The following is a 13,776-nucleotide window of genomic DNA, read 5'->3' as shown; positions in this document are numbered from 1 at the left end:
ACCACAGCGTCACCGCGCGGAAAACAAATGCGATACTATGAAATTCTTTCTGGTGATTCTAGTCGCCGCCGGAGTAGAACGCCTCCCCTCCCCCTTTTCGATACCTTGCGTGCGATGAAGATGGGAGACCGTGCGCCACGTGCCAGCCCCGCGTGCTTGGATTGCGGCGAGGAGACGCTTGAGCACCTTCTGTTCCGCTGCCCGACCTTCGATGTTGAGCGCACTGCGCTCTTTGCATCATACCGTCGTATGGGACTGCCCTGTGACTCGGAGGGAGCACTTCTCTTTCCGGCAGCCCACCCTTACATTGTCAAGAAAGTGCTTCCTGCCCTACTTGACTTTTGTTCTGACACGCAGCTGAGAGCGCGGCTGTAAGCCCCGCATTGCTTCTTCAACCTTCTTGCTATTTTTTTCCGCCCTCCTTTCCTTCTCTCCCTTATCTTTTTCTCCCCACTCCCCTTTCCCTGTGCAGTGCTGTTGAGGTGTCCTCCTCTGAGAGACAGTTACGGCACTGCACTTCTCTCTTCCTCTCCTTCAAAAATCACTACACACACACGCCCACGTGCGCCGTGAAAAATGCATTGGCGTGCTCGCGCTTTCCCCCCGCCTTCTTCCCTTACCCGCGAAATCGAGCCGCCATCCTCCACTCAACTCGCACGCTTTCACTCGCACACATAGCATACGGCATGCAGCCACGATGTTATCGCACTTGGACTTTATACCAACATCAAGGCGACTCCGACGAAGACGGCGGAAGTGCGCCTGGAGTGTCCATATAATTGCCACCGCAATAATAGTTAAAAAGAAAAAAAACATGCTGTCATACACTGTGACAGGGTATTTGGCAACACATGTTAACCAGCAGATAAAAAAATATTCAAAGCTATTCCACTCTGTGAAGGTAGATGACCAGCGGAGCTGCATATGGTGATAAATATTTTGATAATGAATATGTTGATTGTAAATAAGACACGTACCATAATGACTTTCCTTTTCTCACAATTACTTTTTTGTTGTTGTTCTATTGCATACTGAACACTTTTTTAACCTCCCGTTTGCTTTTTTGGATTTATTATTTAATCACCGCGGTGACTTTCGCTTTATGATCGTTATAACATACGGCCAGTGGTTCTGTGGCGACACTGGAAAGGTTCATTGGCCAATGCGCGGCCTATGCACGTCCGATGACGCGTCGTGGGCACACTGATGTTTGTGTGACATTGAACTCCAAGAGACATGCCACGACCCACTTTCCGTCTGGCCGAGACACGTCTATGTTGAAATCGCCCACAATTACGATGGGAGTGGAGTCGGTAGGGGTGGTTCAACCAAAGGTGCATGCGCTTGGCGTCCGCGGTACGATCTTCGTCCGTACTACGTGCCGCCCGACGTCGCCACTGTTACGTTTCGCCTACGACGCGCGGTGTAGCCGGCGCAGATGCAACGGACGCCGAGGCTTCGTTCAAAGCGGCGGACATTTTGGCCCGTTCGGAGCGGCCGCGACGCATCCCCGCCGAGCGCGTCCCGGCATGTTCAGTGCCACGTGTCTTTGTGTGTGCGTGTGTGTGTGTGTGTGTGTGCCCACGCTTGTCAAAGCGCGGCAGCCGGGGAGAGGAGCTCCCCAAGTGTGAAGCGAGGAGGTCTGACCGGCGCCGGCCCGTCTGATGCGTCACTACACTCGTCTCTACATGTCTCTCAGTCCGTCCGTGCCTCGCTGTCACGTGGTGTCATCCCGTGACCTTCCTTCTTGCCCGCGACGCCAAGAGTATAAAAGCAGCTGCTCCAGGACGCCAAGAGAGAGGCTCCGATTTCTTCTGTTGAGTAACGTGCTCTCCCGTCTCTCCACTTCGGTCGACCTGACCGGCCGCTCTTTTGCGATGCTAGAATAAACAAGTTGTTCTGTTAGCAGTCGACTCATGCTTTGCTCGGACCTTCGGATGTTTCCAGTTATGCCCCAGGCCGCCAGGCCAACGCTACCCTTGGGGCTTGCGACCCATTTGCAACAACTCGTGCCAGCGGTGCGACTGCAATAACGGGTGTCAGCACTGAGGTTCCAACACCACACACATTCTTGCTTCTGCTCACGACGGTGTCCTTCGTAGATGCGATGTTCTTCCGCAGTCCCCACCGCACGCAGCCTACCCATCGTAATAATAATAATATTTGGGGTTTTACGTGCCAAAACCACTTTCTGATTATGAGGCACGCCGTAGTGGAGGACTCCGGAAATTTTGACCACCTGGGGTTCTTTAACGTGCACCTAAATCTAAGCACACGGGTGTTTTCGCATTTCGCCCAAGCAGCCCAACACCATAGCCACTGAGCAACCACGGCGGGTACCCATCGTACGGGTGGAAGGGAACTGAGATGAGGCTACGCGGTTTGCCTATAGAGCCCGTGACGTCAAACCACAATCCCTACTAAACAGTGTATATTGTGGTTTTACTTTCTTTATTACGATATTTTTTATCACAAAACGTTTTGACACTTCTCGCGATTAAACGCAGCTGGAGCATACCCGGCAATATGCTTTTGCTTTAGCTCTTTTAGCTCTAAGGTAGCCGCCATCTTTTTCGCCTATATATGCACGCAAACCCAAAACCGCGGCGGCCGCATTTCGATGGCGGTGAAATACAAAAACGTCCGTGTCCCGTGCATTGGGGCACGGTAAAGATCCCCAAGTGGTCGATATTTTTGGAGTTCACCACCACGGCGTGCCTCATAACCAAGTCATGGCTTTAGAACGTACCCCCCCCCCCCAAAAAAAAAAATCGACGTAACGAAGTATTCACTTTTTAAAACTTTTTGACCACAGAACACTTTGTATTTTGAAGGTCAACATGGCTAAGTGCTTATACACGATTTCAGTATAACAAAATTTCACTGCCGCAGCGAAGGAATGGAAACTTCCGCTGACGGCGATGGCCAAATGGGTGGATTATGTGCGGCTGCTTGCGAACGCACCTTTCAAATCGTGGGTCACACTACGAGAGCGCCGGCCAAAGCGGAGCAGCAAAACCTTCTCGCCGTCATGTTCAATATAAAGTCCAAATGAGATAAGATTCTATCGCGCCCCGTGCGCAGTAAAAGGTTTATTCGCATAAGTTGCCAAGAAGCGGACGAAAAGGCGGTTCGTACAATAGCAGTGCGACTACATCTCCTGGGGCAAAACACCTGTTGATGAAAAGTGCGCATAACGCGACGAAGCGCGCTCTGAGGGGGAATGAGTGGGGTAAGGCTACATGCGTCTCATCTAGGCTGGCGCATACGCGGCCCGCGCGCCCTGCCCTCGCTTAGAAGTAATCTGCGGCGAATGCAAACAGAGACGAGATGACTGGCTTCATGTGCGCTATCTTCGCGCGCGTCTTATGCAGGTCAAATTATGGGGTTTACGTGCCAAAACCACTTTCTCATTATGAGGCACGCCGTAGTGGAAGACTCCGGAAATTTCGACCACCTAGGGTTCTTTAACGTGAACCTAAATCTAAATACCACGGGTGTTTTCGCATTTCGCCCCCATCAAAATGCGGCCGCCGTGGCCGGGATTCGATCCCGCGACTTCGTGCTCAGCAGCCCAACACCATAGCCATTGAGCAACCACGGCGGGTAATTATGCAGGAGGTCGCGTAATCTGAAGTTCAGAGATGCGGTTGAAGCGGGAGGCAGACGAAGCGTTCGTTTTCTTCCTTCTGTGTGGGCGCTTTTATGATAGCGTTGTGCCTCTGTGGATGACACTGTCAGCCCCAGGGACGGAATAGGCGCGAAAGCGTCGCTGCGTACCACCGATATGAAGGTATCGTTGACACGGCATGAAACAGCATCTTTGATCGCAGGCTCTCCAATTCAACAAAATGAATTTTTTCTCATTGAAATCAGTATTTTTTTTTTCGATTACCTGATATTTCGTAGAACTTTGCAGCCCCCTTGTGCAAAAAAAAAAAATCCTCGGCGATTGCAATTTATCACATAAAAAGTTGAATCTCAATATAATGAAATTGAGTTAAACCTCGATATAACGAAGTCTCTCAAATCGGCAACTCGCTTCGTTATATCGAAATTTCATTGTATTGAAATTCGACTTTTCATACAAGTTAGTACAGTATCCGATAAATCTTTCTTATCCGGAAAGGGGTTGCAGAATTTTCCTAATTATCGGGCAATCGAAAAAGCAAATTTGAATTCAGGAAACAATTCATTTTGATAAGTTTGGGAGTCTGCGACGAATCACATGGTGTCGTGCCACGTACGTCATCTCTACACCGGCGGTAAGAATTAAGCGAAGCCAGCCACGCTTTCGCGCGCACTCCAAGTGTACAAATACACGAGTCAGAGTCACAAAGTTGTTTTCGAAAATAATTTCACCTTTCAGCTTTATTGACCTAAATATGCCACCTGAACTTCACCCCTTAATGACTCTAGAACAACCAAAGAGATGTCTCTCCACAGATGGGAAAACAATACCTTACATTCAAGGTACACTGTTTCAAGCCAGTCACATCAGACATGAAAGTTAAGCTAACGCAGCTAAAATGTACACAACTTCCCTTTTTTACATTTTGAATTGAATACAATGCAATTTCATGCCTGATCTTCAAAACAATATCAACCAGTGTCTCAACATAATATACAATGTGCATTTGTAACTGCAGCACCTATGCAACCTATACAAGAGAGAACGGTACAGAGCTCACCACTGCGTAATTTTGAAACAGATCAAGAAGCAGAATACAAATCTATTTCAAAATTTGCAATAAAACCTGCAACTCTCACTAACTTCTGAGCAAACAAGCTTTAGTCTGTACAAAGCTTGCATGATTAGTATTTGGAATGTGGGGTCTACAACGAAAGGTACAAGATCGCCAGAAAGCTCTACACAGGGGACATAAAGCTATGTTCATTCAAAGCAGGCCCAGTCCTTATGGTTACAGCGAAAATTTCAACACCAATGTGAAAATTAAGCTACAAAAGCCAAAAAATGGTGCAAACTTGCCCCCATACCAAGAATAAAAATTAAAAACATCTTCCAAGTGCTATATCACACATCACTCAGAGATTACATGCAAGTGATTTAAAATATATGCCAGAGCTGCAAAATTGCCACACATTGCTTAAGCATACCAGGATGGCAAAAGAATATTTTCACACTGCATCTTCAAGGCTGCTGAGAAAAGGATAAGCATCTCCAGCCTCCCACCTATTTGTGCCCAACCGAAGAACATGCAACAGCTTGAATGAACACTTTTCAGCCCTGTACATAGTACTCCACTTTACTGCAAACAGCAGCACCGCCTTTGGTTGCAAGCACTCCTGAAAAACACTTGCGCACAAAGCATGCCCTTGCCAACCTCATCTTTTCCTCACCTCCAGAGTGACACCTATGTGGCAAGAGCTTCTCCCAGCAATGTGGTCTGAACCAGCAGTGCTTAGAGGGCACTTACAGAGCTGGTATCATCTATGTCATCATCGTGACTGGCAGTACAGCTGGTGACCCGTTTTCATTAACTGGTGGTCACTTCAGTTTGAATGGCAAATCCTCTACAATCAACAGGCCAGCAACGCGTTGACAATGTGCCAACCTTTCACGACCAGAAGGAGACACCATAACCATAAACTTGCTCAAGTAATCCTTAGGGTGCCTTCATGTTTGTAGTAGATCACTGCTCCCACGAAGCAGCCTTCAATCACTGGTTCAGCCAGTGCCATTGGAGAAGTCAGCCCAACCTTTAAAATGTCGACTATACAACACGAGAAATGCAGTTCTGACAGACAGAGCAGCTTTTGGTAGCGCCAAGAAGCCAGGATCCATCCAGCTTGGGCACACACGCACTACCACATCAGGAAAGTCCAGTGCGTGGGATATTTATGTACACATAGGCCAGCAGGTCCTAAGAGGAGGCTGTCAGCTGAGATGTGGTTGCAAAGCTTGACGCAGGCCTCCTGTGCTCATAGTTGACTAGCCGGCGGCCTACAAGGTACCTGAGCAGCCACAAGAAGCACACACCTAAGTACAGCCACAGCACATCCACAGTCACTGCCTCGGCCAATCAGAACACACTGTAGAGTAAAACTTAAACTAAACAGAATAATTACAGCCCTCATTCACCTGCATGTAGTAAATATAATGCTTGACGTACTTGGAGAGAAGATTAAAAATGTCTACACAAAACTAGATTAATTCTGCAGCAATATGGTGTATATGAATTAAACTGCAACAACTTAGCAGTGATGAATTGACGACGACTACAAACAAAACCAAAAAACTGTACAAAATAGCAATTTACATCTCACAAGTTAAAATTTCATTAGCTTTTAAATTTGCACAAAAATATAGTAAAAGAGTACTGCACCAATGCTTTGTTCACTTACTTATCATTCTTGATGTGCTCATACAGTCGACAGAACTGGCGCACTTGAAACACCATGAATGCCATAAAGGCACAAAGTGCCAGCAGAGAAGGGTAGATTCGCCGCAGAACCAAATTTTGTGTCTCCGCACTGCTGCCTGCAAAACAGAAGACAGAAGACATTTGCTTCAATTTGACAGTCCTTGACACTTTCAATAAAGCTGCATGCTTATACAGGGTGTTTCCACCAGCTTGTGCACAGCCTCAAAAAAGGGCAAGTGCAACCAATTCAACAACCAGCAATGAAATCTTGAGCAACTAAAAATGTTTTTTTTTCTGTGATGAGCACAATTGGCAATGAACAAAAAATAATTGGCTACATGTTGAATTTAAATGCAAAGCCTTTAATGAATAAGTTGTAAAGTAAACTGAGAAACAGCTGACCAATTTGTTTTCATGAAGGACAAGTATAGTACACAGCTGAGGGCTAAATCTTTCCGAGCCCAAAATGCACAAGATCTTTCTGAGCCCGAAATGCATGAGATCTGAAAGAATTGCCACATGACTAGGCATTAGGCAGCAAAAATGATGATGCTGAGGCCCATAGTTTTAAGTGATGTTTGTTTCAGGTATGTGATGTGACACATAAAAGTGACATATCTACAGGAAAAAGCACTAAAGGATGGCATAAGCTAGTGCAAACACATATTGAGCACTGATGCGAGTTGAACATGCACAGCACTCAAAGAAGGCGTTTGCCTCTCACTCACCCCATTCTTGGCGCTGTTCCCTGTAAATATGCTACTTAACTGACCACAATAAATTCCCATTAACTCGAAGCTGTAAAATCAGAATAAAATATTTGAGATAAGTGGAGTTTCAAGATAAGCGAAATCACAAAAGCAGAAGCCTGCTGGCCGTGCACAGACCACATGGAGCCTTTTTAAAATGCCACCAGTAATAGTCTCTTTTCCATGTATAGGCTGTTTCACATGCCATCATTTTCACTCAGCGTCACAGCTAATTCCGTCGCTCAGCGACCGCTGCGATGTGGAGGGCTCTCCACGACTGAATTCCAACAAGTTGGTTGCGCCGGCACTGATTTGCAGCAATCGGCGCAAAATGTGGGCGGGGCAATGTGTGATGTAACAAAGCGCCGTCGAAATTGCTGCTTTCCTGTTTTACCGCGTGTTGGAAGCTCTGCAAAGCAATGTCGTGCACCGGTTGTTTAATAGGGCATACCCACCAGCGCCTGCGGCTTAGGAGCTTCACAAACACTTTTTTTTCTCCATCTCACACATTTCATTTAAAAGGAGAAGCTGCACACTATCCAGGTCGGGTGCAGACACCGCCTTTAACATAAGACACATACCCACTGGATCGTCACCATCGTCAACCTCTTCATCGCTAAAGATTATGCCAGCTGCTTGCACATGCACACTCAATACTGAAGTAGCTTGTTCTGCAAAAGCAAATACTCCTTCAGGAAAAGAGTTGTGGCTTCTACAGTACCACAACGAAACTAGAGCACACCAAACGAAACCACCCCACCGACACCACACAAACCGCACGCTCATACTTGTGGTATTGTGCAGGGTCTCACTCGCCGCACCTGCAAGCAATCGTAGCCTCAACGCTTTTAAATGTTAAAAAATGGCACACTTATTCTATCTTCAAAACACAATGGGAAAATTCTAATATTTGACTAGCTTCCATGTTGTCTTTATTTAACGATACAGGCGTAGATACTTCGTGAGTAGGGGGCAACCTTAGGCATAGCTGTAACGAAAATCTCACTGTCACAGACACATGTGAAAGCTGTCAGCAAAAATCGCTATGCAACGTGCGTGGCAGAACAATTTTTTTCACCCCAATCGCAACATGTAAAACAGCGTTAGGGGAACCAGACAGGTCAGTATCTATGAGGAACGGCGTTACTGGCACAGTGCACGCAATATTTGAGGCCAGTCATCCAAGCATGACCGGTTCCAGACATCTGAAAAGCTGATGCTGCTGATTTCTGCATGGTAATGAATTCCGGACAATTTCACTACAAAAACCAAAACTAAACTGTGGAAAAGTGCATTTGTCGCGCCTTTAGCAGACAGCCATGAGATGCCCATGCTAAAATTGAATTTTTAACAACCCAATACTACACAATGGGTTATGAATGATGCCGTTTGACGGCTTTGGGTCCTTTAATGTGCACAGCACAGTACACACGCAACTTTGAATTCCACATTCATTGAAATGTGCCTGTAGGAATCGAACTCGTGACCTTGCGCTTAGCTGCTGAACATCATAGCCACTGAGCCACCATGGCAGGTGCTCTCAAGTTGTGCGATAACATGAACAGCTAAGTTGGATGTGATTTACATACAATGAATAGAAGGAGAGAAACATTTTGGGATGTGTAGTGTTTCAACATAAAGAGTGTCACACTCCATGCTCCACCCTGCAGGGCTCCCCCTTCTCGTTCATGTATGTTGCCAAGCTTTACTTAAAAAAGCTTTCAAGAAAACTTTTTTGCATGACAAACATCTGACCTATTATACTCCATAGAGGTCAAAGTGCAAAACCATATTTCCCATGTAGTATCGCAAGTTCTTGCCAGGTTGAAAGAAGATGGATAGGCAGCGCTGCCTTTGAACAAACAGAACAAATTGTTCATATGAGGCTATTTTTGTGCTTGTGAAGTGTCCAGGCCTGAATATGCGCTTATATTTATCAAGTAGCCCATTTCGTTCTAATAAGTAGTTAAGTCAATAATTCACCATTCCTTAGAAAGTTTTTCCTACAGAGCTTGCCAGTGCAAATGGCCACTAGCCAGATGCTTCCTTCCAAACACTTGAGTTTATTATTAAATAGTGCTAATAATGAATCCAAGTTATCGCGTTGCAGGTCCTGCAGCATATTGTAATTTATGCAAATCGGTCCTGTAGCCTTGATTTTCTTTATTTGATATGGCTACATGTCATTCTTCAAATATGAAAGATGAATTATAAGGCCAACAGTTTTGCATGCTAATAGAGTGTTTTAGTTGAGCGTGTTTACGCTCCGCTAAGCAGTTAAGCAAAGCGGAAGCGCGAATGCGCATGCGCCGTCCGCTTAGCCGTAAGCGGGATAGCGGAGCGAGGAACACAGTCCGCTTAGAAGCTGCCTGAGCGGAGCGTGGCGCGCAGCACTTTGGCTAGTGTTGGTGTCAGAACGGACTGGATTGGATGCAGAAAGCAAGCGCGCTGGCTAACACGTGGCGTTCCCCAAGACGGCGCTTTATTTTTCATTGGATAAAATGGACCGGTAACGCATCACAAGCGCACGTCTAGATACTTCATGGAGAAATAAGTTATATACATACACATATACGTTTTACTGTATAAGAGTGATCATAAAGTGTTTTTATTTTCTTGCATTACCCTGAATTTAGCCAGGGGGCGCTGCAAGTACGAAAGGTCCGCTCCGCTGCGCTAAACGTATAACTAAAACGTGAAAATCGCTCGCCGCTCCGCTGTGGCTTAGCGGGACAGCTCGGAGCGGAGCGTACCGTAAAGACGCTCAACTAAAACACTCTAGTAACTACATATTTTTCTCCTTTTACATTAGCACTTTGTGTTGTTAAAACTCTTGCTTCACGTAGAACAGAAGCTTCCTCCTAACCTTAAGTTCAAAGATCTCCCGTGCATCTCATTCCTTCACCAGCAGCACTGTTCGTAGTCATGGTCATCAATCACCTCTGCTTGTTTCTCAGGGCGCCCAACTGTAACCGATACGCTACTGTGTGCACTGAGCAAATGCCTTATCGGGTGGAGGCCATAGTAGTTACACATTTCTTTAATTCATCTTGTCAACTTTCTTAACGAGAGCACCATGCTATGCCACAAAGCATCACACATGGCCATCACAAACAGGTATGTGCAAATATTTGACGCTTTCGAATAGTAAAGCAGATTTAAGAAATCCTAAGATAAAATAAATCTTATTTGATGTGGTCTTCAAATCGAATACTACCGTATTTACACGATTGTAAGTTGACTCGAATGTAAGTCGACCCCCCCATATCACGAGAGGAAAAAAAAAAAAAAGAAGAGCATACCCGAGGGCGCATTCGCTAACGAAAATTTATTAGTAGCTGACATGGTCACTGGACTACTCGTCTTCACTAGTGCTGCCATCGTCATCGTTGCTACAGTCCCACAGCGCGTCGCTGTCCAGTGAAATTTTACATTCGGCAAACAACCGCACCACATTTTGTGGAACAGCAGCCCATGCCGAATGCACCCCACCACACGCAGCCGTCAGGGAGGCTCTTTGGACAGGTCCAGTTGGTGTAATTTCGCGGTCTTCTACCACCAGCCACTCGTACTCACGGCAAAACAGGTCCTTAAAAGGCGAAGATCCGGGCTTGTTTCCTGACCATGTCGCACTTCAGTGGCAGGAACTGATCACGCATTTCAGCGAGGTATGCTGCAAGCTTAGCCTGCCGCTCCAAAAAGCGTCCAGACTTCGGCACGTGGGAAATTCTTTACTTGCCGTCACAGGTGAAAATTTCACTTCGCTGCAGTCACCACTCTCGCACCACCCGTTCAGAAACATCGAACTTGCGGCCCGCTGCGCAGTGATTTGTTTTTTCGCCATAAAGGATAGCAGCCCTCTTGAACGCTACTGTGAACAAGTGCCGAATGATTAGTGGGCCTGGAGCACTCATGACGACTGAGGAAGCATAGAAGTAGCACGTTGCCGGCAGTCAAGTGGAATGCGTCAAACCAATGCCTTTCGTCAAACTATAGAGAAAGCTAAGCGCAATGGGGAAAGAGAAAACCGTGAGCGGTGTCTGCTCTTCCATGAACTACCGATACTCCCCGCAAGCGCCATCGTTCTGAGGGTGCCGCTGTGAATGGAACAGCAGCGCTTCCGTCAACTATCGACACCCCCTCATGAGTGTTGTGTGCACTGTAAAACTCTGAAAAATGTTGAAAAACCCTACTGAAAAACAAACAAACATGCGGGATAGCGAAAAGCTACGGGTAGGGCCATAGAGCAAACATAAAATTGTAACTACGTTGTAGCTCCCGTTGGTCTTGCCTTTTTGGAAGTGCCATGCTTTGGTTTCGATTGTAAGTCGACCCCCCACTTCAGACTTTCAAATTTTAAAAAAGTGGTCGACTTACAATCGTGTAAATACGGTAGTAATTATTTGTAAATATACGAATATTTCAAAATCGCCAACTGTGTTCAATCAAACATAAAACTGGAGAAAAAATATAAATTTCATCCTCGGGGCCATAGTAGGCATAAAACAACATACAATGTTATATAATGGAGCAGGTTCAGGGAGCCAGACTTTACTGGCTAAACCATGATCGATCGCACTCTCCCGTACTGGTTATGCAAACTACATATTTTTTCCTAATGCTTCATCTGTGCTTTTAATAAGGCTTCATAATATACAATGTAATGAATAACAGAAACTTGCTAACATTATTAATGGTGGTATGTGGACACTGTTTTATAGTAATGATGACAACAGCTGTTCAATATTCAAAAACTATATAGAAAAATGAACATTTGATTTGAGTTATTTTAGGCACCCTATTCGATTCATATTCAATTTGGTCTTAAAAATTACTATTTGCACACTCCTATTACAGACCAACATATGTCATTCATGTTACAAGCATTCACAGATGCCCTTCGAGGTAATGGCATAAAGCATGCTGCCACTTCTTCCTGCCATCCACAAACAAGTGGCCAGGTGGAGCATACGAACTGTACCTTAATGCACTAGCTTGTTCTGCAAGTAGCACTAACACTGAATGGGACACCTACCTTGCAATGTCTGTTTTTGTGCTTAAATTAATTATGTCCTGCCAGTAGACAACAGGGAATTCATCATTTGAGTTGCTATATGGGTGAAAAGCAGTTCTTCCAGATTAGTCACTGCTCAGGAACTCTTCTAAACCAAGCTGATGCCTTCACAGTCATACTTTTGTCCTACGACTCCAAGAGAAATGCAAAAGAAACAAGAGACATTCACCCAAAGCCTACTGAACATTTGAAAAAACGTAGTACCTGTAACAGCCATGTTTTCTCCAGGGTAACGCACCAAGTTTTTCCCTCACTACACCAGATCTTTATGCGTGCTTACACACTGGGTCCCAGTGAGCTTACTAGCTGCTGACTTTAGATGAAGAGAGAGCACACAGCTCCTCAGCATATATGTCTTATGAAGCCCAGCAATGCTCCTCCCAGAATTCTGTTACAATGTCCTACCTGGGACAGACAGCCTTTCCAGGAGAGGAGTACATAAAGACTGCCTTTGCTCTACTTATCTTGACATTGTCTTCTTTGTGCAGCTTTGTGCCAACCATTGCTAGCTTTCATATTTCTCAATATACTTCACTTTGGTTCCAAGCCAGAGTCTTGAATATTTGAAGGAAACCACTATATAAAGCAAATGGATACTGTAGAAAGCTTTCTGCTTCAGTATCAAGAAAAGAAGTTGAAAAGCTCTCATAACAACATTGAAATGTGCCACCTACCACTGTGAAGAGAAATCGCACTCCCTCCCACAGTAACTGAAGCAATGTGTTTTTGATAGCAGAATATCAGGAGAGGCCAACTGACCAAATGCAGGCACCAAGCTGGTGGCCAGCAGGTAGGGTACAGCCAGAGCAAGGCCCAGCACCACCACCACAGGGACAACCAGATCCAGAACTACCAGGCGCAGGTTCAACTGTCGCACACCATCCTGGTACATCTGCACAGCGCAAGGTGCATTTGCCCGGCCCACTACATTTCTAGACACACTACTGGTTTTGTGAGAGAGCAGGAAGGAACCTGACAGTTAGAAATATACTTGCTCGCCATCAATTTACCCCACTTTTTAACTAAAACTTGTTTAAAAGTTCCAGAATATGCCCATGCATGGTTAAAATTTCCTTCTCATTTGAATACTGGTCAATCCGAACTAACTTGACATGTCTCATTGCGGTCAAACTCAATAAATATAATGTATTTGCATTTACTTCATAACTTTTCACAACTTTCAGATAAGTGCAAAAATGGTGTACTGCAATCATAACAATAATGTAACTCTTTCAGTGTAAACTTAAGTGAGACACAAAAACATAAAGCTGAATAATACCAAGTATTTTAATGAAGATTAAATATTTTTGAGGACAGTGCAGTAGAATTTTTTTTCACATTATAGCAGTGGCCAGATATCATAAAATGCAATAATCACTTATATCCTAGTTAATAATCTAATCATAATTTCATTAATTTAGTGAACACACCACAATTGCAGAACTGAAGCTGGCCAGTCTTCAATCCGCATACACTAAGTAGGAAGTCCTTTTAAGCGTCAAATCTGAGTAAATAAACATTCAACTAGTATTATTGTGCGAGGCAGAGGGAACTACTTCCCACCAAA

The 13,776-nt window shown here is 45.2% G+C and overlaps 1 protein-coding gene across 3 annotated transcripts in view; it reads right to left on the bottom strand.

The window, feature by feature from the left end:
• Nucleotides 1–4,340: 4,340 nt before the first annotated feature.
• The window catches only part of LOC139053570 (E3 ubiquitin-protein ligase MARCHF6), a 143,840-nt gene continuing 134,404 nt past the window's right edge, over nt 4,341–13,776 (bottom strand). For all 3 annotated transcript variants that reach the window (XM_070530506.1, XM_070530502.1, XM_070530507.1), the window contains exons 20-22: nt 12,969–13,101; nt 6,367–6,502; nt 4,341–5,976 (exon numbers count right to left, since the gene is read on the bottom strand). In XM_070530506.1, coding sequence (XP_070386607.1) covers nt 5,886–5,976; nt 6,367–6,502; nt 12,969–13,101 — 360 coding nt within the window. In that variant the 3' untranslated portion in view covers nt 4,341–5,885. The remainder of the gene's footprint in view (nt 5,977–6,366; nt 6,503–12,968; nt 13,102–13,776) is intronic.

Source organism: Dermacentor albipictus, chromosome 1 (assembly GCF_038994185.2).
Source record: "Dermacentor albipictus isolate Rhodes 1998 colony chromosome 1, USDA_Dalb.pri_finalv2, whole genome shotgun sequence".
NCBI classification, from domain to species: Eukaryota; Metazoa; Arthropoda; class Arachnida; order Ixodida; family Ixodidae; genus Dermacentor; species Dermacentor albipictus.
Note: the sequence above shows the minus strand (reverse complement) of the source record. Positions and strands in the feature narration are given on the sequence as shown.